This window comes from Passer domesticus, chromosome 4 (assembly GCF_036417665.1).
Source record: "Passer domesticus isolate bPasDom1 chromosome 4, bPasDom1.hap1, whole genome shotgun sequence".
In the NCBI taxonomy this organism is placed as follows: domain Eukaryota; kingdom Metazoa; phylum Chordata; class Aves; order Passeriformes; family Passeridae; genus Passer; species Passer domesticus.
The window spans coordinates 32,221,195-32,247,752 of NC_087477.1; the positions used below are offsets into that span (position 1 = coordinate 32,221,195).

General features: G+C 36.5%; 1 protein-coding gene across 12 annotated transcripts in view; it reads left to right on the plus strand.

Annotated features, from left to right (window-relative positions):
* GRID2 (glutamate ionotropic receptor delta type subunit 2) overlaps positions 1-26,558 on the plus strand; it is an 809,145-nt gene that overhangs the window by 168,112 nt on the left and 614,475 nt on the right. For 2 of the 12 annotated variants that reach the window (XM_064416957.1, XM_064416958.1), the window contains exon 1: positions 25,413-25,611. The exons of 9 other annotated variants lie outside the window; for them this stretch is intronic. Coding sequence is in view for 1 of the 3 variants with exons in the window: in XM_064416956.1 (XP_064273026.1) it covers positions 25,554-25,611 (58 nt within the window). In the remaining 2 variants the exon portion in view is untranslated. Of the gene's footprint in view, positions 1-25,409; positions 25,612-26,558 lie in introns of those variants that run through there. One more of the 12 variants, XM_064416956.1, reaches the window with a different exon arrangement.

Here is a 26,558-nt window from a genome sequence, read left to right on the forward strand (position 1 = left end):
TCCTGGGCTGACCTGCCTGATGCTGACTAGAGCTGCATCTTCAGGAATAGTCCTGGTCAGTCTTGGGCTTGAGCTCAACAGAGCTGTCTAGACACTGAATTCAGATCAGAAGAGACTTTGTGAATCAGAGGTGAGCGTAAATAAGAACTTTCTTGTGTCAGAGATCTCTGAAGGTGACTGTGGCACATCACTGAAATGAATCCTGAGGGGACTGAGGTACTGGAATGGCAACATGAGGAACAATGTCTCTTCTTCAACACTAGTTTAATTGCCTTGTTTAAAAAAGATAAATTAGACCTAGACACAAAAAGATAAATTAGACCTAGACACATACACATAGGAAAAAAAATGTTCAGGTGGTTATAACAGTGGTAAGAATTTATAATTGTCATATTAGAATACCTTTATATGAGTGAAAAATTGACACTATAACCTACAGATTCCCCTCTTCCCCCTCCCATTTTTTTTTCCTCCTCCCCAGGAGCTAAAGGGAAATGAGACATATTTGAATCAGGTAATCAACTTTTAGATGAATGCTTTTGTGTCACTGCACTTCAACTTGGCATATCCTTGTTTTGTGTATAGGCAGCCACCCAGATTCTGTGTGTGCACAGGGAGTTTTTCATTTGTGCTTACCCATACAAGTGGGTTCTCAGTGTTTCAGTTGATATAAACCAGAATAAGGAAACATGAAATGTTCTTTATTCCTTTTCTGTTGAATAATCACAGCAATTTGATACTGGGTAAAAAGAGGGAGAGGCAAAATTTTTTTAAACATACATCCCATACAGAGAGAATTTTAGGGAAATAGTTTTAATTTTTTAATGATGTTAGAGAGTATAAAGAAAAGTGGAATGGGTCTCAAGAGGTAATATTCTTGCCCTGAGTAAATTTATGTCTATGGTTCCAAGCAGATATCTGTCTTGCCTGTTCTAATTACAGACTTTCCACATCCTCAGCAGGCAATTTGTCACAGTCTGTTACTCTTTTCCCTGTTTGAAAGTTTCCATTATGTTTAATATGCATTGTTCTTGCTGTGAGTGGAATCCATTAATGAACACAGAAAACAGACAATTCCCATCTTCTTTGTTAGCAGCCTTTTATGTACCTGTGGATTACCATCCTGCATCTTCTCTAGCTTATTTCAGCCTGTCTTCAGTGCTGCTACATGTTATTTAGCTAATCACTTAGATCTCAAATGAGAGACTTTTATTCTTAAGTAGTCTTTGTTGAGGCGTATCTGAAATTCTGAAAAGGCAGATATTCTATCCAGACAGGTGGGTAGATTTAAAGGGTTGGAAAAACTCCTCCTCCTTACTTGGAAGAAAATTTCTCTACTGTATTTCTTTGGGGTCCCTGTGAACTATTTTCACACCAAATTTATTGTCCCTAATAGATGTTCCCACTGTGTGGAAACATCTCATGGGTATAGACACCTCACGCTCTTCTAGAACATCTGTGTGGAGGATCAGTGTGATCTTCATTTATTCCATGAGATTATTGCATTAATCTCATTATATGATCAGGTGTCTTTAGATTTGTCCTTCTGTTGAGGTTTTGGTGGGGTTTTTGGGTGCTTTTTTTTTTGGTTTTTTTTTTTTGGTGGTTTTTGATTTTTTTTTAGACTCTATACATGACCTCTTGTGCTATGGGAATGAAGCAAATTAGCATAGATTGTTCTTTCTTTTGATGCAAGGCACATGGAAAAATGACAATGAAGAGGAATTGAAGTAGACTAGAGAAGTTCTCTGTAGACAACCAATAATTGCTGAATATGCACAGGGTCACAAAAATTTAATAATTTCTGCTTGTTCTTTTCTGGCATGCCCACATGATATACATGGTATCTTACTTGAGGAGTGGTTGTAGCATTAATCATATCACTGGAAATTTCACAGAGATATTGAGTGGGTTCTAAGATATTGTTTTCTTGTTAGACAGGTAAATTAATTGACTCTTGGACAATTTAACCTTTAATTGCTTCCCCTCTGTTCTTTGTGTATAATATGGAACCACCTTGTTTTACAGAAGAGTTATGAAGCTAGATTAATTACGTTTGTTTAAAAGCGGAGCACAGTAAGATAATAGAATAAGAGAACTATTGAAGACCCATGAGGAAAGTGATAATTCTGTATTCAGCACAGAGTTTGGATTCTGTCCAGTAAATACACTGTGGAATTACAGTCTGGGTGGTGAATGTGGGAACAAGAGAGGAATAATGATTGAGTACTCTCCATGCCCTGCTTTGAACAGAAGAGTTGTCCTGTAGAAATACAACATTTGAATGTAAATAGAGAATATGCCATATGCATACAAGGATGCCACAGAGAGTTTGTTTAGACAAGCTTATTTGTGGAATCTTTCAATATCTGAGGTATTGAATTTGCAAATATTGTATTCTTTAAGAGTTTTAGGGGAGTGACTGTAAACTTCATGATACCTGGATTTTATAGGAAGCCAAGCTTTAATTTAGTCTATTGCTATAAAAAGAAAACTCTGAAGTTTTTGTAAGAAGAGGCGGTAGAGGGATAATAACAAGGTAATAACAAAAGGTGGTTGAGCATGTGGAGAAATAGTGCTGTGTAATGAAAGAAATGCACATCTATAGGAGATAAACAAAGTAACTATGTCAGGCAATAATTAAGAATCCCTGTTGAATTTCTAGGCCTAAATTTAGTATAAGTAATAAGACAATAAGTGCTTGATCAATTAATGTGACATACCACGATAGGTCAGAGACGCTTGTCAAGATACAGAAGAGAAATTTGTTATTTCAGGTCACCATGATTGCACCTTCCATGTCAATTGGGTAATACCTGTCAAGTCAAACCAAACTTTTAGACACCATAAATGACTTTCCACTGAGGAAGTTGATTGGAGAATCAGTGGAGGGGCAGCTTATTGACAGACAGTTATTACAAAAGTGCATTCTGTAACCATGTGCTTAAATTCAGCATGCTGTCAGAAACAACAGAAGCCAGAAGAACCACTACAGAAATGCTTAATTCCACAAATGGGGAGTTTTAGAAAAATAAGGCTGCTTGTTAAAAAGAAACGGATAGAGGCGGCTAAAAAAATCATCTTAACAGATCACATGATATTGTTTCAAGGCATTGTATTGGAAGCCAAAAAATAATATTGCATTAAAGCATTGTAGGAAGATCAAGTTTGATCATCATTGTTAAATACTGAGATTAGAGAAATTATCAAATATGCAAATGTTCTTCACAAAATTGAATCCCCATTTAAATCTCAAAAATACAAAAAGAAGGCAGAATCTGCTTGGTTAAATGAAAAAAAAAAAAAAAACAGAAAAACCAACAACCTGTAAGTCAGAGCAAACATGGTAGAGAAAAAACTTCTAAAGACTTTTCTCAGACTCTTGAAGTGTGGGGTGTCTGTCAGGAACTCCATAAGGCCTGTGGAAGATCACAGTATAAGAAGATGAAGCACAGTATTCATGTACAAATTAGATTTGTTGCAGTAACAATGCAAATGCAAAATAAAGTTGGCAGATTCCCACATAGTGATTTTTTTTTTCTCACAAGTTGATTAGAGAATGTAACTCAACAGAAGAGATAGCAGAGCAAATGGACAAAATAAACAGTAGATATCACTTAAAAATATCTGAACCCAGTAGCATTTGCCAAGAGTCCTAGAGGACCATCAAGATTGAATAGTTAAATTGATTTATATTTATTGAGTTGCCTAACACTTCCTTGGTACCAAATAGCTGGAGAAAGATTAATGTGATGCCAAGCTAGAGAATGATTTCTTGAGAGTATCCAGGGAACTACTAACCACTGAGCCTGCATTCACCAAGCTGGTAGAAACTGTGGCAGGGAATAGTCACTGGATGGATAAATGCATATGATATCTTGGGGAAGACTCAACATGGCTTATTTTGTTGTTCCTCACAGTAAGAATTCACTTGAGGAGGTAGAGTAGTCCTGCCAATAGAATCTTCTTAGGTTTCCACAAAGTATCTTAAAAAAATCTGACCAAGAAACTATAAGAAAAACTATCTAGCCATGAGATTTTGAGAGGTACTCAACATGGAGAACTGTCTGTAAAATAAATTAATAAAAAAATCCACACAAACAAAACACAAAACAATAGGGTCAGAGTTAGGGTTGAGCCATTGTTTTTTGCACTGGGGTCTGAATTTTCTGGAAAAAGGGATTTATAGTGTCTAATAATGAAATTCTTGTGAGATTGCCAAGCTTGGCAAGATAAAGAAGGAACAAATTCTAAGTGCAGCAAAAAAGCATTTCTACATAAATGTGAAGAAGTACAAATGAAGGTAGAAGAAAAAAATCCCAACTGCAGTCATACGCAATGATGGTGAACCAATTAATGACTACTTTTAACGAATGAGATGCAAGGGCTGCAATGACAACTTCTAGGCCATTAAAAAATTAGTGGAAAAGCCCTATGGCTTTATATACATTCACACTATGCCCACGTATTGTCTGTATTGGATGGATATACTAGCATTTGCCAAGTTAAGAAAAAGAAGAATGATAAACTTTATTAGAAAATTACTTTATGCTGAGTAGCAATTGAATAATCAAGGACTCTTCAGATTAGAAAAAGAAGACATGACTAAAGAAGAAAACAAGAAATCTTTGTTAGGTTTACAGAGGATAAGCAGAGAATTATTATTTATAGTTTCTTTCTGTACAAGAACAATGGCACATGAGGGGAAGTTAGCAGAAAGTAGTCTCAAAATGAGCAAGAGAAGATGTTCCTCAGAAGACACAGTTATGATAAGCAAAACTGTGCCAGTGGGTGTTAGGAATGCTGAGTGATTTTTTTCTGGATCTAAAAACCAAAGTGCACAAAAGCAGAGAAAGATATTTCAGAAGGCTGTTAAACATAAATATATTACCACTGATTGAAAAGGCTCCTGAGCAGCAAATCCCTGGATGTGAGGAGCTTTAGAATAATGAAAAAAGTATGGAAAAGGAGAGACAAAGCTTAGCTTCAGGTGTTGAAGAACAGGAAAGTGTGAAGGCACTATACGAGAAAGGATGAAGACAGAGAGGAAGAGGAGTGAGCAGAGCTGGAAGAAATTGAAGGTGGCTGAAAGGTCAAAATGGGGAGTTTGACACCAATGCTGAATAGCACTCATGTCATTTAGGAAAGGAGTGATAAATACCCCACAACAGAATGACAAAAGAAGACAGCTGAACATTGAGATATTTTGTGTGCATAGCAGTATTTCTTTTTTGGATTGAATGCTAGTCTATGGATTGGAAATGTTAGATTGAATATTTTTGGAGTACAGGAATTATATTTGCATGCTATTGTGCTCATAGAAATTAATAAAATAAAGTTTGAGAATCAGAGCTCGTTGAGATGTAATTTCAAGTAAAATGAAAGTCTCTTTAGTCCATAAATATTTTCTCACATGTGTGATAATAAAATAGGAATTATCAGCTAGGATAGTAGATTTGCAGAGCCCATACTATAATATCATTCCTGGTCTTGTAACAGACCTCTCTAAAGTCAGCAGTGTATACATCCTTCATTTTGGTTTTATGTTGTTTTGTTCTCTTATTCATTAGTTCCTTCTGCTGTCAGATGACAGTCAGTTTAGCTTGTTATCATAGTGAGGGTCAACTGAAACATCAAAATCTTCCAGATGTCCAAGGAAAAGGAAATAGAAATGTACGTCTATGTTCTTTGCTGCTGCATGCTCTGTAAAAAAAAAAAAAAATCCTCAGTGAATGAAATGATATTTTAATTTTTCCAAATAATTCATTACAGAGAGGCTCAGGAAGAGCCACTGAGGTAAGTGACAATGATTTACAGTAGGGTGAGATGTAAAATTAAGGCAAATAAACAGAAGGCTTTCAAAGGAGTGCTAACATTAGGCTCAAAGACATGGCTAATAAAAGAAACAGAGAAAAGAACATTTTGCTTACTAAATAACTTTTCATCCAAATCACTGATTAATCCTTAATACAGTTATTTCCAATGTTTAGTCAATTCACACATGCAAAATACTTCAAAATTATGTATTGCATAGTAATAAGCAATTATCCAGTAAAATATCAATCCCATGAATGCTGCTAATTCACGTTGATTGCTTTCCAACATAAGCTAGTGAAAGACAAAGATTTTGTGGGGTAGTTTTGCTGGATTTATTTGTCTCTTTTAGATTTAAAAGAGAATTACCTTCCCTTTCAAAGCTGATTCCTTTGATTACTAGTATGCATAGTTTCATTTCTAATACTCTATGCAGAATGCATGGCATATGACTCCTGAGTAGTTTTTTATTTATCCCACTGCAGTGGGAGCTGGCTCAGAATGAAAATCCTATATTATCTGTTGGACAGGTGTTAAATTGTGAAACCACGAAGCCACAAGGTTTACATGATGATTAGTGCTTTTTTTTCCCTACTGCAATTAGCTTAGTCTCAATCTTACTAATTGGATTACGTGTGAAAATGCAAGTCACCCTGGGGTCTCAAGGTTTGAATGAGGAATAACTATTTTGAAATAGTTTTTCACACTAAAGGGAGTTCTGCCAGAGGCTTAGGTCTTATCTGTCATTCAAATGGACCGTGATAGTGCTTTTGGGTCAAGTTGGTAGTGTTGCCTAATAGTTGGTAGTTTTGTCTATGTAAGTGCCTGCAGCTTTTCCAGGTCCTGGAAAGGTCAGAATTTGTTTTCTTTGAGATATGTAAAACCATCTCTGTCTTCTTTTTTCGCTGGTTGTCTGTTCCTTGTTTCACAGCTGGCAATTGATGAAGAGGTAATCTGCTCCTTTTTCAGGAACATGATCAGGAGAATTCTCCTGTTGACTTTAAGGTGTCTTGAAAGTTGTCAATGAAAGCTGGTACTGTGTCACCTGGTTTGCAGGTGAGTAATTTCTGTGTCATACAGAACCTCTCACACAGTCCCCCCAGTCGTTGGGGGACTGTTACTTCCTCAGACCTTCATAATAGTCCTGGTTTTTGGGTCTGGTTTTGTGGCCAAACAGGGTGAGTTATTTGATTTGACTTGGGTGTATTGACAGAGAGCCTATGTCTTGCCTGAGTGGGTTTTCTTACATTACATTTTTAAATGCATTCTGATTCAAAGCAGAATGCTGTTTTTCTACAGATGGAGTCTTTCCTGTCTGTCATATTTATTTGTAGTTTTCCCATTTTCTGTGTAACTACCTCTCACTGTGTTCAGAGGTTTTTTCACCAGGCTTGCAGTCTTATCATTCATTTCATATCATGCTTTTGTTATCATTCGTTTCTAAAAACCTTTTTATTTATAGTCCTATGAAATGCTCAAAGTATTTATCTGCATCAGTTTTATCTGTCTGGCATAGCTGGTCCGTCTAGGAGACTTATCAGTGGTGAAAGAACATTGCCTAAGAGCAGTTATCAGTGATAATGGGACTTGTGCAGAAAAGAAAGGCAAAGTATATTTTACAATACACTGTAGAGATATCAGGAGTGTGTTTGTATTTGTGATTCTGTGGTCTGATGCAATTTTTATTGAAATAGTGACTTCAGATGGGATAGTATTTGGTTTCAGTCATGAAGGATTTGTCAGGAAATAGCAAACTGAGTTGCATTTCAGATGGAATTGTAAGATTTCTCAGAGACTGATCTGCCATTTCTAGTACGTGCTGAAATGCCATTTAAATCACTCTGAGTCTTGGATGCATGAAGAATAATCTGTTAGCTTCTTCCAAGTTAGACTTTATCTTTTTTATTTTAAGCAATTTGTTGTAGCGAACTGTCAGTGGATAAAGGTAGAAGCACATTTTATATCCCCACACCTGTTTGAAGAGTGAACACCATCTGCCCAGGATTGCTGAGAATTGACTAATCCAGTGTTTTATTGCTCTGAATCATTGAGAGGAAATTCTACCAGACATGCTCACAGGCTGCCATCTTCATTCCATGAATACTAACAAAACATTAAAAAGTGCTGATACAGGAAAATGCAATAATTTATAGCCCTCTGGATTAATAGTTTCACTTAAGGAGTAATGAGAAAAAAAATGTTAATCATATTTCTTAATGCCTCTGTACCTAACTATACAGGGTTCTGCCCCCTCACCTCAGCTCCCACTGATCTGAAATGCGTTTGGTTTGCCAGGAGAAAGCTCAATGAACTCATCAAATCACAAGTTCTGGGAGGGCAATATTATTTTACAGAATAGTTTGAAGTGATGTTACTGTTGAACAGATCTTACTGTTACTGAGTAAGATGAATATTTAATTTGAGCCTTTTAGTAGGTGTGTGTTGAGGGACCTCATGGCAGTCTTTTTTACTGGAGCAACATGAAAAATGCCCTTCAAGTCCCCAAGACAAGTGATAACCATATGAATGGTACTACATGAAATAACCAAAGCACTGGAAGCATTCTTTTATACTGCCCCAAATTCTACTACTAGGTAAGGAACTTTTAACCAGGAGGGAGATGATGAGAGCCTGAAGTGATATTTATGTAGATCTGTATTTTACAAGGGAATTTGTTGGTGGGCCTTTTCCTTCTTTTCAGGTCCTGTGATTCTTTTTCTTTCAACTATAAGTGACAAAGAAATAGTTTCTTCTACGTCAACTGATAGATCTTTCTTCAAGCACATTGACACATAGAAGGTTCCACTTTGATTTCAGTCCGTTTGATTTTTTTCCATTTCACAAACACAAATATGCATACAAACATACACATTAAAGGGGGGTTTGTGCATGCACATTCTGGTGTCAAGTGACAGCTTCATGAAGACGTCTGTGAAAATTCTCATAAGTTCCTAAATGTATCTGCGTTTTATACATATCAAATGTTAGACTAATAATAGATTTAGGTATCCTTATTTACATAAGGACAAACGGAGTGTCAACAGTGAAAACAGGATATTTCTGTACAAGAATGGTCAAGTATGAAATGTAAGAAGAAGCACTTCACTGTTGCTTCCAGTGGCTATCTCAAGTTATTTGGAGATCGATAGGCACCAGGCTAAAAAAAGACTAACAAAACCTAATTGCAGTTGGTTCATAGTTAAGCTTTCAGCTGTGCATTGAATAATAAAAGCATTTTTACTGTATTTTATTCATCACCACTTCTTACGGAAGATCCAAAATTGAAAAATTCATAGAGATTTTCTATAATATGATGTGGTTTCAATAAAAATTGACATAATTACCATTTGCATGTAGTAATTGAAATAAATTTGCTTATGTAAATCAGAATGCTTCTTAGCATATAAGCTACTTTTAATAGCCATGTAATTTTATGAAGTTCTTTATTCCTTTAAACCAGATCTTATTTTCCAATTTGCATATGCCTAACATTCAAATTAACTGCGTTCTCCATATCTTACTAATGTTTCACTTAGTTTTAGTTGCTAAACTTCTTTTCAAATACTTTGAATAGGAGAGTTACATTGCCTTTTACACTTCTGGAAAACATGTTTTTATTTTATGAGAAATGAGAAAGAGACTTCCGTTGAGTTATGATTTAAAAAGCAGATTAAACAACAAATCGCAGACTACTCCTCTTCTTGACTTCTAATGGAGCCCATGCTGTAGTCCATGCATCTTATTCTACTGGCCATTCAAATTGCCCAAAGGAAGATTTTTCAAATTAATAAGTTGCTTCTTTGTTTTCAGTGTCTTCCATAGCCACGTGGCTCTGTGTATGGCAGGGCACTAGAACTGATGCAGTAATCCTCTTTGTGCTTAGTTTTCATTTTCCTTGTGGGTATCTAATGTCACCAATGTCACCTAGCACAGTTGTTTGTCAATGGAGTTTGTTGCTCACTGGTGGTGTAGAAAGAGAAACTGGGAGAAGACCTCTGCTGAAGAGGAACTTTGAATATTCCATCATTACCAGTCCCTTGTTATTGCTTTCTTTCTCAATTCTGTTTTTTATGGTCTTGTTTGACGTTTTTGGCAGCTCTGTTAATTAAGCAGAAGTTATCCCTGATTAATGTACTGTAAGCTGCTTCTGAAGTGCTATAAATAATGTGGTGATTAATTGCTGTATCCCAATGCAGTCATCCCTTCACATACTTCACAGATGGATTGTTTTGGTGAAATGATGTCCCATTCTCATACAGATTAGAGACATTGATTGCAGCAAAACTTATCACTCAGTTTTTCTGTTTTCTTCCAAGTAATTTATGTCTTTTGATCACTAAGACAATCAGTATGGAGAAGCTATTTTGAAATTACAAAAGTGATATACTTGTGGATTCTATAGAGGATAATGCAATCCAATTGAGAGAGAATAACAGAATATCTGAGTTCTGGAGTGTTCAACTTTTTTCAGCTCTAAAGAGAAAATTTAGTAACCATACACAAGGAAAATACACTCCTTGGAGGATAAAGAAAATATTTTAACCTCAGTTGGCAAAATTACTGTAGTTTTTTTCATATTTTCTTCTTGAATATAAGGCAGAAAATATGCAGACAGAATGTGATTTTTGTTTAGAACTTGGTAATATCCAATTTGTGTCAGAGCAAAGGCTGAGTGTAGTGAGCCAAAAATCTTATATTAACATTTTTGAATAAATAATATCTATTTGAGATTCTGATTTTAAATTTACTAACTGAAGGGAAACTAGTAATGCTAAAATCAGCAAAGCTTTTTAGAATATGTCTCTTTCAGAAAATTCCCTGTACTGTAGTAGCAGAACTGCTCTTCTTGCTTTTCAAATATGCTTAACTATCTGGCTTCTGTTAACCTTGATGGAAAGCCAATTGCCTCTTCTCAGATCTCTGAATAGAGTATTTTAAATTGTGTGTGTATACATGCATGCATGCAAAAGAAATCTGTGGGAAAGGGGTGACACTTGGCAGTATGGGCAAAGCCCTGGCTTGAAATCAAAGATCTAATGGGACAGTTGGATGTTTTCATTCAGAAACCGAAGGAGAGTAACAGGGAGGGACAGTTTGATGGTGACAGCTGAGTTCTGAGTATTGGCCATGGAGGCCTGCCTGTCTGCTCCAAAGGCCACTGGATCACACCCTGCCTATGCTTCAAGGACTACAGCAGTGAAACAGTTTGGTTCAGGAATTTTTGACTGTGAGTCTGTGCGAGAAAAGGGGTTTGACCAGACCGGATCTCACCAAAGGGCAAGTCTGTGGGTTACTATGCAGGAGGTGTAAGAATTTAAGCTGTTTATAAGGATGTAAGGATGACTGCTGTTTCAAGGAAAGTTTTTGTGTCAAATGCTTTGAATATCACCTTGCAATTGATCTTAGTTCAAACTTCTCAGCTAGGACTGGGTCATGAGCAGCTTGTAGTAATATATTAAAGTCAAACTTGCTTTATGACCCCACTCAATAAATCTTTGTTTAGGAATAATTTAGGATTATTGTATTAGTTTATTGTATAAGCATTAGGATTATCCCATCATTTTAGAGAAGACATTTTTGGACACACTTAATCTCCTAACCTCAATTTCCTCCTCAGTTTTTCTAGAAACCCAGATGATAAATCGAAGTGCCATTGCTGTTAAGAGCCTTGCTTATTAAGCAAGAAATAATATCTTCCCGGGTCCAGACTGGGCTGTTTCTTTCTGCGTAGCCTTAATGATGACAGTGGGTTTCTTTGCAGATATAAAGAAATAGCTGGTAGTCTTGGCCCACTGCCTTTAAGCATCATGTTTAAGAAGTATAGTTTGTTTTAGCCCATTAATAAAGACATCTTGATTCTGACATAAAAACGGTATTGACCTTTTTCTCTTGCTCTCAAAAAAATCCAAACAAAAAACAAACAAAAAAACAACTTCAAACCCTTCCCCCTTTTTTTTATGAAATAGAGACAGTCTGTAAGATGATTGTCTCTCAGTTTGGAGACTGTTTCCACAGTCCAAATTTCTGTCATAATGTTCCCTTGCAGTAAGGGAAGAAACAAATATTTCTGTAATGTCATAAGCAATTCAAAGAGTAGAGGAAAATGGACTGCTGGCATGTCCTTTTTTATAAGTGGTGATGTTTATTTCTTTGCCATATTGGTATTGTGTTTGCATTGATGTGCAAAATGCGCTGCTTGGAAATGGAGAAGTTCTTGCTTGGAAATGGAGATCTTCCAGCATTTGTAAGCACAAAACACAGGGAAACTAGAGAATTCACAATGTAATGACTTGTAGCTAAATTTAGGTGCTGGGGCATTTGAAATACCCACAAATATTATTGATACTTCAAACCAATCTATTCTTACCTTAGTCTAATTATGTTAACACGCTTTTTGTTAGACTGAAGGATAGATAAACTGATTCTTATTGTAGTCAGCATGAGCTGGAAAAGACTCCAGTCCTGCAAAGACTCACATGTTATGCTTATGTTGAAATATGTAAGAATCTCAGGTATTTACAGAGAAATCTGCTCATATATTTAATAATGCTCATACTCTTTACATAGTGGGAAATTAGAACACAGATGTTTTGGGTGGCGTTTCTGTGCTGAACTCAACTTTTCACTTCTTTTTGTAGATTTGAGAAAGTGTTAGTAGTACTTTCCCAAACCTTCTTCCTCCCATTTGAACAGACTTTAAAACAGAAAAAGTTAATGCATGATTATATTGAGGAAGAATGTAAGAATAAAATATTCCGTTGGGTATTTCCTGAACTGATACCACCAATGCACAGCTCTTTGTGCATTTTAGAATTTGCCCTACATTTGAAAGTACTCTCATACAATATTTATTGTACATGTTTATAGTGGACTAAAGTATTTCTGTTTATAACATGCAAACAGACAACCCTGAGAGCACTGTGAAGAAAATACTTAAAGAAAAAACATGTATGTTATAGCATATGCATTTATATGCTTTTGTAACCCTCAGGAATATTTTCCCATGCTTTTTACATGCTCCATTTAGATCAATAATTTATGAAAACATCTAATAGAGCATACACTCAAACTGCAGACAGAGCTACTAATAAGAAGGGCAGTATATTTGCAAACAGCATTGTGCTCAACAACAAATCTTCCTGTCTTCACAGATGCCCTGCTCTTTCTGATAGGAATTAAAAATCAGCTTAATAGGAGTTAAAATGACTGGGCTTTCCCCCCAGTCATCTGTTGCTATTGAATGTTTTTCCAATTAGTGCTTTCCTTGTGACCACAGGACAAAATGCCGTGGCTTTGACAACCTATATGTGAGAAAGCAGAGAAAAAATTCTAGGTCCTAAGAAGAGTGCTTCCCTTCCTCTCCTCGAGAGAGATCTATTGTCAGATATACCCTAGAAGTGAGCCTGAGAAATTCTAGTCTGAAACTACTTCAGTCATTTTGCAAGCCCTCTGTCTCACAAATAATGTCATAGTTTGAGAGAACTGAAATGTGAAAAACTCACTAAGAAGATGTATTTTGGCTGAGGACAAAAGCCATGAGAGCCATTACTAAACTAAGGATATGAAGTGTCACATTTAGCAGGTAGGGAGATAACTGATTAACTATGAAGAATGTCTCAGTGATTTGTAAGACTGTATCAAGGAGAACAGGGCATGTGAGGACTTGCAGTGCATTATATATAATTTCTGTACTGAAATGTACAAAAAAGAAGTTATGTGAATGCAGCTGATAGCTACTAACTGTGAAATCACATAGGCAAGGCTAAATGTCTGAGTAGAGAAAAATACCTCAGAGTGCAATTCCGGTAATCCTTGAAGAAAAGATGTTGGCCCATAATGTGAATGCCATTATGAAATGCACAAAATTACACTACTGCAGGAGGCAGGCTGTGCATAGAAACAACTTGTCCTGTGGGGTGTTACACTTTAGCAAGATGTATTGTTTCACTGCACCTATACTGGATGTTGCAGGGTAATAAAAAATGTGATATTTTGAGGATGGCCTCTTGGAGTTGCCAGTAGAACTCTGTCTCAAGAGATGTCTGTCTACAAGAAATAGAAGAAGCTGATTTTTAGGTTGTTTTTTTTTTTTTCTTTGTTGTTGAGCTTTTCTTTTTGTTGTGTGGCTTTTTTTGTTGTTATTGTTTGGGGTTTTTTGTGGTAATTCAGCTAGTATTTGGTGGTCTTAGCTTTGCTGCACCGTGTTGATGTGTACCTTATACTTTTCCTTGGAAGATCAGGATTAAACTACTCCTACTGAAGACACTCAGATGCTTCCTCTTATTGGCATAATTATATGGAATAATTTGTCTTCTGCCACCTTGGGAAGCCAGAATGCAAGTCTACTAAACTTTTTGATTAACTGTGAGAAAAATCTAGTTGTTTGAAGGCAATTGGGGTAGTATATTTCAAGCCATAACATATACTTTGCTGAAAGCTAGGGTGCATTAAATCTTTCTTTCCCAGGTGTCCTAGTTTGTGATCTCAAATGCAGTGGATATGCTGTCAAATTTTCAATTTTTTTTAAAATAGTCATGTACAAAGAAGTGTAGTAAATTCACCTTTCTGAAATTTAGAATTCAAGGTCAAATTAATTTTAAAGCATAGCATGGAAGTAAAGTTTTATTGAAATGGCTTAAAGGTGACACCTTTTACAGTGTCCTTTTAAAACTGAAAGAATGCAAATTACATATTTCTGAGGGAATAAAAGTTATGGCTAAACTGCATTTCCTGGAATAGGAACAAATGGATTCTCTGTCAGATGGGAATTTATATTTTGCAGTACACTGTCAGAGAGTTTTGAAACTTGACACTCAGTTTCAAGTCATAGTTAATATTTACTTTCATACAGTGTTTTTTACCTACCAGGCAGGTTGGTAGAGCCTATGGGAAAACCAAAAACCAATGAAAGTTACTAATATATGTAGAATCATTCTGTGGTGGTGCAAGAAATTTATTTTCCACAGTCAGCAAAGAAAATAGATATAAAACTGGAATTGAGTGCTTTTAAGTATCTGGTTAAAAGAGTTAAATTCTATATATTATTTTTACTTTTTACTTCTACTCCCCAAACATTCCTCTGGTATTTCTAAGAAATGAAGACTCAAATCATAGTCATCTAACTCTAAGTTTTGAGTATCTAGCTTGAATTATTGGTCTGTTCTTTTGAAGTAAGTGGGATCGTATATTTAAAATTAGTCATGTGCTTACGTACTTTGTAGTGGAGTGATCTTCATTTGCAAGAACACTAAAGTCTTCTGACTTTTAAAAGCCAAAGTTCATATCATCATGTGTGTCTGTTACCTAATCAAAGCAAAATTCACCACTGCTGCAAATGTGGGGTAACATTTTCAAATTTACATAGGAAATCTGCCATCTGACATTCATTTTGTATCTGTACAGTCATCACACGGGTCAGCATATGAGGAGAAAAAGGTGTCAGCAATTCTCCTGACTCGAGTATTGCAGTCCATGAGAATTTGACTTTCAGCTTTCATGTCCCTGTTCTCTCTGGTGTGGATTTGATGCTGCCAGATGCCCACCCAGGCACTGCCTCACTCCCTTTTCTCACCAGAGAACAGGAAGAGAACAAGATGAGAAAAGTCCTGGATCAAGAAGCAGGGAGCTTGCTGACCTGTTCTGTCATGAGCAGAGCAGACATGGTGTGGAGAAAATTTATTGTAGTGTTCTGCTAATTAAAAACAGAGTAGGATGATAAGAAGCAAAACCTAACCCACCTTCTCCTTCTGCCTGCCTCTCCCTGCTTCTTCCTCAGCTCAACTTTACTCCTTCATCCCCAGCTTCTCTTATCAACTGGACAATGCCCAGCTCCTTCTGCCAGGGATTTATTATCCTTTGAGGGTTCTCCCAGGGACTTCCTTGTGAAATGCTCCTTTCTTTTAAGGATTCACGTACAGTGGAAAACAAAATCAAACCTTTTAGAGCATGATTTGACAACAGTGAAAGTATTTTCCTCATTTTTGAAAGAGAAATAATAGAATTCAATTGTCTTACTTGTGTATCACTGGTTTATCAGAATAATGGAAACTACAGCACAGAGGAGGCAACACCAGTGAATTGACCAAGGCTGTGATAATCATGCATGAGTGTTTGAGGTAACTATTAAGATTTCTGTGTTCAATAAATTAGATAGTTGGTGAAGCTCTGCTTTTATTCTAGGGTGATGAAAAGATGGTGAAGTTTTCCTCCAACCCTTCTTGCCTGCTCAGCCTAAGACAGACTGAGGTCAGGTATTATGTTAATCTTTATTGACAGAAGAAAACCCAACAGGGCTACCACTGCTTTACGGCTAGCAGATTAATAGCTGTAGGTAGAGGTTGTCAATAGAACACAAATTCTGAAATTAAATGCTTAAATGCCAGAGACTGTGCTGGTTCTGGGAAAAAGCCCAAAACAACCAAATGTATATTTTGCTAACTTTAGCTAGAATTATTAATGCAACAAAATTGTTATTACTTTAAGCAACCTAACTCCTAAGTAACCAGCTGAAAGTGAATTTTTAATTGTTAGTTTTAGAAATTGACTTTTTCCCTTCCACTTAAAACACAGGTAGTGCTGACTAAAAAAACATTAAGATTCAATATTTTGCCTTCAATAACTGCAGATATAAAACTAATATTATTTCTAGTATTCCAGAGTTGTGGCCTGCTATTTTCTCTTTGGGTAGTGCTTAAGATGGATTTATTATGAGAGGTAGCAAGACTCTCTCCCCAGCTTTATACATTTGGACCTAGAATGGACACAAGTTCCTGTAGGCAGAGTATGGCAAGGTGCAGGTCAGCATACTGCTTCCAATCCCAGTCTTAGGTGGGAGGGGCTGAAGGGTAACAGGAACCAAGATGGTACCTTTGACCAGATGCACAGGGAACAATGGAAAAGCATATGCAAAAAAGTGTTGGCAATCCAAAATTCATGTAAAGTTGTTAACCCTCTCCCATTACCATCAGAGACCTCAAGCATGTCTACTGCAAGACATGAGACAAAATGCTTCTGGTTTAATCCTGAAATTCATGGTTCTTTCATTTTGTGTCTGATGGCAAAAAATAAGAACTGAGCCCCAACCATATTACTTTGTTTGTGATATTGTGCGGTAATTAATGCCTCAGATTTTTTTACTGTGCTATTAGAAAAATAATCAGTGTTACTGTGGAAAATAGTCCTGTATAACAAACCAATCTACTGGTGATCATTCTTCTCTTTGATGTAAAGCAGAACAAAAATAGCAGAAATTTCATATACATACTTTTATGCACATATTCTATATGAATCTTTTTTCTGATCAGAACTCATCTGAATTGCATGCTTAAGCTTACTATACTAAATGCACTTTAGTCATGTATTTCTGCCTGTATTTGCAAACATTAGTAGAGGACGTGTCACTTATGAGAGAATAATATCTGAAGAAATATGGTTGTTATCAGGATCACTAATTAATATATAGCATTGGCATTTTTTCCTATATTAACAGAAAAAAATAGGTTAGTAGAAAAAAATTCAAAACAATTAAAGTAGTTTGTAAAAGTTAAAGGATAAATTACTAAAAGCATGTTCTGAAATTTTCTGGATGTGAGGCTGCTTTCATAGTTGAGACTTTATTCAAAATGTTGGAGGTTATGTGTACAATAATTTGTTTCCTACTCAATGAACATAAAAAGTTTGTGACTGAACATTTGAATTCTTTCCATGGCTTTTAGTTATGTAGTTATGGCTTCCTACTCTTTTTTTTTTTTTTTTTTTTAAACTGGTTGCTCTTCCCTACAATGTAGAAAGAAAAATAGGTGAAACACAACATGGCAATTTTTGAAATATTTTTTTTGTCTTTGGAGGCAGGTGTTCAGCCAAGTTTTCTAGTACTTGTGGTACTACTGGTAGTGTAGACTGATCAGTACAGGGTTTACTTAAACAGTTAAGGCTGTGGGATGTCTTTGGCTACAGTATCAGCAAAAATATCAAAAAACTGAGTATTTCCCAAGGACACTATTTCTTTATCAGAGTTTAGCTGCAGTTTATAATTTCCATCACTTAGACACATCCACTCAATATATTTAATATCCATGATGCTATGTAGGGTTGCCCAACTTTAATGTAGTGTTGTGTGGTGTTAATAGGGAAATGTTTCTCTGTGCCTTCTTTTCATTCACTGGAGCTATTTGTATATTTTTTGTTTATGAATTTATTTACAAGGCATTGTTAGCATAATGAGGTATAAATGTCATGCATTAATGGTAGTACATTCTTTGAAATTATTGTTTTTTCACCTAGTAGAGGTGAAAAAAGAGGCTTTAGAGAAAGGTTTGGTTTTCTGCCTGTACCAAGGCAACATTGCATTGTAAGTTTAATCATACTTTACAATGTCTAAACACCAATTTCAGAGGCAAAATTACCTCAGATATTATAATAATATAATTCAATTCAGGAAGCTGATCATCTGGTTAGAAAAAAGTGTTAGGACTTGAGAAGGACAGAATGTACTTAAGATGTTGAAATTCTCATAAATAAGCTGTTTCTTGCATGATACTAGTTTCATACAGAAACTAACAGAATGAGATCTGTGATGATCATGTATTAATAATGAAGATTAAACAGATGTTCTGCAAAATGGATTTCATGTGAAATGTTAAATTTGTTTAAGGAAAGAAAACAGGATTAGATCCTCATATATATCATAGCTCCACAGAGAACTGTAATATAGATGCTGAAAAATAATTCTGTATCCATTAAGGTAGTTTGGGAGTACAGGAAAATAGCAGTAACATTAGGTGATCAAAATATAACATTATTTAATATAATTGAATTTATTTTTACATGATGAAATTGTGAAGTATTTAATTATATGCCTTTTTATACTTTTATATGCGGTTGTCTTTACTTCTAATTAATTTCTTTAGGCATGTGTGGAAAGAATAACCGGGCAAGGTACTTCGGAAGTCAAGGCTATTTGTAATTTCAAAGTAATTGTTCAACATTTGATGCTGGCTTGTTTTCTCTCACTTAGTCCCTTTTAGAATTTGCCAGACTCTACAGTTCAGATATCTCCAGTTCTCACGGTGTGACCCTTACAGATTGTGCTGACAAATCCTTTTCTTTCTGGAACTAAAGACAGATTGGAAGTCTTTGGTTTGGCCCTAGTTAATGAAAGGTTGAATTTGTTAATGGTACATTTAGACTGAAAATGTGTATTTCCACCTCTCTTAAGTGCCTTTTGTACTTAGATCTGGAAATGGTTTTAATCTGCATAGCTTAACATCATTGCCACTGGATTGTCCTGTAGCTGTATCGACTCCCATTTATTAGTTGTTGGAAACAAATGCAATTCCTGTAATAACTGAATAAAGAAAGCCCTACAGCTCCTTCCAGCCTATCTCAGTATAATAATTTTGGCTGAAATACAAGATAAATTAGTGCTGATTGAATTTAATTATGGCTGTAGAAGACCCAGTCTGCAAGGGCAGAATGACTGTGCAGGGAAGCCATAGTATCACTGCTGTGCCTGGCTTTATGGGGATGTTTTATGAATGGTGTATAAAGCTGCAAGTATAGTTACATTAATGGAGATGGGCATGACCTAAAATAAACTTTTATTAATTGTGTTAGGTGGGAAATTGGAAATTTTGGTAAAAGTACCCCAGTGAGTCAAAGCACTGCTTAATTGTTTGCCTGGTGGAATTCTACAGATGCAGAAAGTGATATTTTTGCTGTGTCCCCACTCAGCAACTGCATAGGATATGCATGAAATATATAACATTTACCTGCTTAGAGTATTAGAAAGATTGTTTCCATTGTATAATGAATGAAAAATACTGCTTTTCATGATAAAATGTGATCGGTTTTGTGCTTGTGAAGAGAAATGGTATCAATTCTGTACAAATTATTTCAGTACAGTTTATAAACTTATAGACTTTAAACATAGTAATTTAATCATGTTGGTATTACAGCAGAGGATTTTGAATGTAGCCTTCTTAAACTTGGGGGCTGGGGAGCCTATAATGCATGCATTGTAGTGCATTCCTCTCTGCTCTTTTCACACAGCCTTGAATTTAGGAGTAGGATGACATGATGGCATTATGCTCTGGTTAATTGTAAACATCCCAGCAGCAGAAGAAAAACAGCAGGTTGCTGTGGTTTTATTATGAAGTATAGTATAGTTTAAAACATTATTTAAATATAGATACTTCAGATTGTTGTCACTGAAGTCCAGATACCCAGAGAGGTTGCCTTCAGTACAGGCACACACTTAGAAGTGGAGGAGAGATAAAGTAGGGGGTGGGGTGTATCTGACAGAAGGAAAGGAGACAAGTCAACAGATGTAACAATGAAAAAAAAAACAAAACCAACAAAAATACCTCTTCAGATATCAGATATAACAATGGTTAGCAGTTTTAAAACTAGGCTTTAACTAGATGCACTTGAGACCTTCTGCATGGCTTTTGGAAAAATTCTCAGGCTAAACCAGTGGAATCACCCGCCCACACTGCCACCCACCAGTTTTATTTTTAGCTTGCTTCTCTGTCACCTTCTCTGTATCTTGGCTAGGATGCATTAAACTTTCCCCTATTATGCTGTAGATTTCTTCAAAACTTGCAACTCTGTATTGTGTTTTAGTGTTGTGTGTTTTTTACTTATGTTTTTGGTAAATATAGTTTAACAAATGTTTCAGTTCCTGTCTGTACAAACCCCTCAGTTATGAAACATGCATGGTAAGTAACTGTACTTCCCCTAGGTGTATTCCCTTTAGACTGAGATCCATATATTCATGATTGCTTTTTGTGATCTCGTTGCAATTGTTTGGTTCCCCAGTGGTTGCAGGATTAGAGAGTAAATTTAAATGCCACTTCAAATAAGCAGTTGTTTATCATCCCATTAGTTTCTGTGTATTGCCTTTTTCTTTCCTTTTGAAGAACAAAAGCAACTCTGTATAAACAGAACATCAGAATCCTGGTGGAAGAATGGCTTGGATTCTGGTGGACTGAATCATTTGAGGGGCATAGATCAGCAATAGGGCAGTGGTATTTTATGCCAGGAGAGTCCTATCAGTGCAATTTGTCTAGGCAAAGATGTACACTAATTGTAAGTAGCTGCAAACTCTTTTATAGAAGCTGTCTCTTAATAACTTTTATCTGCTAATAGTATTGTCTCCTTGGAGCACCAGAATAGTACTGACCTTATGGAACATAGAACATGTTGAGGTAAAGAAGATGGTTTGTGGGGATCGAATTCTGTGGTCAATCAGACAAGATGATAATTTCAGTTTTCTTCCTATTGTGGTTCTTCTTCCCCAAAATAAACATACACATTTGCTCAAGTGAAAGAGGCTGTCATTCATAGCCATTCCTAAAGTGCACAGAGGAAATACATTCTAAGTGATGATCCATGTTTCCAGGGCCAGCTGCTCTCTACCAGCGCTGCATTAAAATGCAGTTGTGGCCAGTTGTGCTGTTTGTGACCCATTTGTGTTACAAACCATGAGCTGCTTCTAGTGAGCTGCACCCTCCCTCTTAGATCTGCAGTAAAATTCCTTCTTCCTGATGGCTGCCTGAGCCCTGGCTGCCCCTCCATAGAGAAGCTGTTGTGAGCGTTCTGTCCCACTCTATACAATCAACAGGCAGTGTTAAACCCTTTGGCTCCTTAACAGAGAATGCCTATGTCTACAGTCCCTTAAGCAAAAGCACTGCTAAATAAACCACACTGTCTTGATCTTCAAAATGTTATGAATTGCCCCGGATCACGAGTAACTGCATTGTGCATCCGAGCACGCCTTGAGTTCTTTGAGAGTACTGTAATTGGATTAGCAAAACTCAGGCTTGATTAATTAATCACTGTAATCAGGTTACTAAACAATTCACGATCATTTTGATAACTGGGCTCTGAGGGGATGACTAATGACTTCTTAGGAAGGATTAAAGAACAGCCGACCCTGCTTTGGGCAGGAGATTGGAGCAGGTGACCTGCTGAGATCCCTTTGAACTTTAATTATTCTATGATTTTATGAAAAATTATTAGCAGGGCAGATGTTTACATGGCATGGTTGAGAAGGCTTCCATCAGAAACAACAAGCCCAGGTCATTTCACACTTGTCCTGAATTTTTTATGCCACTAATGACTTTTGAATTATTTTTTTTAACCAGCAACTTTTAATTGTCATACTGCTAAAAATGCCTTTCACTTGGGGTCTTAAATTATGTTATAAATATTAGTTGTTTCTCAGGATTCCTTGAAATATTGTAAAGTACCACAGACTCCAGTTGTAATTACTTGCATAGCTCGGAAGACAATTCAGAAGTCCTAAACTTCAGCTCCAGCTATAATCAGTTAACTGCACTTAATATTACACATCATACTGATTTTCTCTGCATCAGGATATACATGCTGCTCACCACATTTTGTGCAAATAAACATTTTTATTAAAAATTAGATGTATATTCATTAAAAAAAATACTTTATGCCGCAGACAGAGCAACTGTTCCAAATGTGAAAATTACATAACTCTGTCACACACTGTGACATTCACTATAGTACTTCATGACATGCAACATTGGCATACATGAAAGCTCTGGGGGGAAAAAAAATATGCAGGAGAAGAACAATGACATACTCCTTACATTCTGCTTGTGCTAGTTTTGTATTTTCTGTCTCAAAATATTGCAGGCCTAAAAATATTTTGATGTTTAAAACACACAGTGTGTCACAAGAACAGCCTAAGGAAGAAGATTCAAAGGCAAAGGAAGAAGGATCATTCTTTGTTTGCTCTTTGTATTTATCAGCATCTTTGTCTTGTTCTGTCTGCCAGCAATGTATGGGTAAAATAGTCAAGGTGAAATGAAGTTTTTGTGAGGCCAGCTGTCATCCAAACCAGGATCATTTTCTGTAAATTACTATGAGATTTAGATAACCTATTGTAATACCTTGTTAGGATCAGCTGAGTGATCCAAATAGCTTCTGTGTTACCTTCTAACAGCTCACAGTTCAACCTTCATTTTTGACTCTTTGAGTCTGAAAAAGCTCAAGTTTACTGTCTGTGGGAAATGCACTAGGGATTCCCTAGTCTGGTAGTAATTTGTTACCTTGCTTCTTAATGAAATTTGCTTTCAGCTGTTACTTTCATCTTTGATACAATCCACACTATGGCTGACTCACAGAGCAGATGCAGAGCTGCCTTTTCCCTCATCTGTTCTACAGCACAGCGAAAGCTGCAGTTTTTTCCCCATGTTCTGTTCACATCCCTTTATCATAATTTTTATTCCCAGACTACTCTGAGTGGGTTTTTTGTTTGGTTTTGTACAGAGTAACTGACATGAAGCAAGTCTGTGTTGCAGTCCAATAAATTTTTGGTGCTGAAGCAAGAGAGCAAGGGCAGATGTTATGTGCTGTTAAGGTTTGGTTATTAAAATTATTAGAGAGATGTCTCTGCCCAAATTAAGGTGCAGGCACAACCATATGCTGAAGTCAATAGTATGGATTTTTATTTAACAGCCGGTGTGAGGGAGAGTAGAAAGAAATAGTAAAAGAGAGGAGGAGAGAAAAGAGAGTGACAGAGAGATTAAGTAGAGAAAATATCACCACTCTGTGGATCCTGATGGCATTTTGTTGGTCCTCCTCTTCTGGTCTTCTCAGTGCTGAGGGTCTCATTCTCTCCAAGGTGCATTCTGGACCCAGTGGAGGAAGCTGAGGAAACACGGAGCCCGGTGGGTTTCCTGTTCACTCAGGTTCAGGTGGGAATGCCCAGGTACCTCCCTGGGACAGGGAGTTTTACACTGGATGATGGAACATTTGTCATCTCCGGCTGCGGAAGGGCCTCAGTCCCAGCAGCTGAAGTCTCTGCTGGATAGAGTGTGGCTGCCAGACTGGCTCCTGGGTGGTCAGAAAGGAAAGTTTTCTTCACACCAGGTGTGCATGAAGGGGGTCAAATGAGGTGGAATCTTTCTCATCCTGCATGTGGGAAATAGAGTCCAAAGCAAAACTGCCTGAGAGCAAGACAGTTGCTCTGACTTATTTGTAAAAATAGTTTGTGAGTGTGAGTAATCAGACAACCAGGACTCAAGAGAACTCAAATTTTCAGTCGTGATTTAAAATCTGAGCTTTGTAATATACTGAAACCCCAATGAGATTTCCAAGCTCAGCTAAATGTGTCTTGAAAATTTAAATGGGTTAATGTGTAGGAGAGAAATAGATGGTCTTTTCTACCCAGTGCAAAAAAAAAAAAATCAAAAAAATCAGGCTCTTTTCTGAAGATGTTAGAGAAGAGAAAGTAATAGGTCATTTTCTTATTTCCATTTGCCAATACAGCATATAGAGCAGGAGAAAAAAATTAGGGAATAGGAAGAAAACATGACAGTACATTTTTCTTCCCATATAAAACCTGAAGAATATTTTTCTGTCTCACCTTATTATATAAAAAGTACAACATGACCCTTTTTTCCTGATTTGTCCTTAAAAAAAGCACACAATGCAAACAATGAGATTAGCTTTTATTAAGGAAAACTTAGCTATTAATAGCTTACTTAAAACACTGTATTACTCTTTAAATATCCATTTGCTATTTAATGGAAAAAACGGTGTCACTAGAAGCATTGCCTTGTGTTTTTCTCACAGCATCTCTTAAAATCCCGCTGCTTGAATCAATCCTATTTCACTAACTTCTTTATAGTACATTGTTGGGTCTTGCTGCTTAGAAACATTTGAGAAGAAAAAACATTTAAAAATAGTAAAAATAATGCTTTTGAATGTTTCCTCTCCTCTTGCTTACTAAAGCTAAAAGCAAGAGAATATGTGACATACTTGAATTTTTTTTTTCATTTTCCTCTTGTGTTTTGTCAGGTTTTTAGTAGTTAGTAAAGACTATTTAGTAGTAATAGAAAATGGTCTCACCTTAATGAAATATACTCTATTTCAACAATAGTTACACATATTTTCCTGTAATAACATTTTTCTTAGTTCTAAATATTGTTTCATATATCATATTTGTTGTTATTTAAGTCTTGGAAAGTTAAGTTCTACATTTATTTCTATGGTGAAGGTGCTGAGACATGAAGAGATATAAATCTTGTAGATGTTTTCTGTGTTTTCTGGTCTGTGAGGGGATGGGAAAGAAGAAGTAGAAACATGGAAAACATAATTTACATTGTACATAGAAGTATGCATTTTTAGAGTGTTTATATTCCCTTCCTAGGGAATTATGTCTGTTCCATTGAGAACACTCGTCAACTTAAAGCTCTTTAAGTTTTACAGTCAAGTAATTAACAAGAGAATTGGATGCTGCCATCTATGTTAACAGTTTTCTGATGGATGTTACTTAGTGTAGTGTACTTAGGTGGTTACCTTGTGCCACTCCTACCTGCTTCCCTGCTGCAGCAATTTGCCCACCTTGGAATCAAAGACAGGAGCAGCTCCTTGCACAGCAGAAGAGCGTTTGTGATAATGTGGACATTTTTAATAACGGGAAAAATCACAGCAGCTGAGTTTCATCTTCCCTGAGGTATGGCAGGTGGGAGGAGGGGCTCTCTGGGAGTCCCTCTCTGCTGTAACTTATTTCAGACAGCAAGAGCTGGTTTACAAAGTGGGTACAGCTGTGTGAAGGGGAGGTGGTGGAACCACCTCAGCTAACCACTCACACCTGGCGTGCATTAAGGGGAGGAGCCCTTGGGATAAAGTTTGGGGGGGTTGGTGTGGTGACTTCTCCATGAGGTTGTAGTTTCTGCTGGTGCAGAAGGGAGGAAGGAGTAATGTGGATACTTCCACGAGTCAGCGTACTTCTGGGAGCATTGTCACAACTTATTTATGGTAAGTGGGTTTTATTCCGAGATGCTATTTATCTCATTGTCTGAGGGACAAATTCTTTGGTGAAGACAGCAGATGGAGCCTTGTCCTGGAGACAAAAAGAAAACTCTTATCTCTAAGCCTTGGTTCAGTATATAACCCCCTTTTTTCCCTAGTGAATTTATACTACCCAAATTATGTACATACAAGTAAAATTGGAAGCTACCACTTTCAAAAGTGCTGGCTGCTTTGTTAGCATGCATCAAGCAGATGCTTGATGCTGTTGTACGTGTTTAGGGGAGTTATTTGGGTTGGAATCCAAAGTGTTTCTTTAAATGAGTTTTTGATAGGCAGTTTACTACCTCTTTGCTGCAAGATGTAAACTTAGTTCCTAGATAGACTTAACATAGTTTCATCCTTAGTTGCATTATTATTTATGAAGGCAAAATAAGTCCTAGTGGAACACAAGCTGTTGATTTATGCCAAGGCCATGTAAAGCACTCCAGCCATTGCTCCATTATCTGTGTGACTAAAATACTCTGTATATAGAATCTGAACACTTTGCAAATGGCACAAGTGGTGTTTAAGGAGTATGGAGGTGCTTTCACAAAAGATATATTTGCCCTTGGCAAAAGGTATTTAAATGGTATTTAAGCCAAGCATTTTTGGTTTTTCCTGCTATTACTTCCTTTGCCTTCTCTGCCAGTAGCATTGTTTTGATGCCAAATCTGCCATTTGTGCCCATCCTCTGATTGTATAATTTACCTCAGCAGTATAATTAAAATCAATACCTAGATTACAGCTGAATTAAGTTCTTACCCATGGCTCTTTGTGTTAGTCTAGCTTTTTGTCTTTTTTTTTTTTTTTAGTGTGAGGACCTTTTTTAGGTCCTCAAAAAGGACCTCTTGTGTTTTGGTTTAGGCATTCAAACTGAGTCCATAAAAAAATTCTTGGAAAAAGCAAAAATGCAG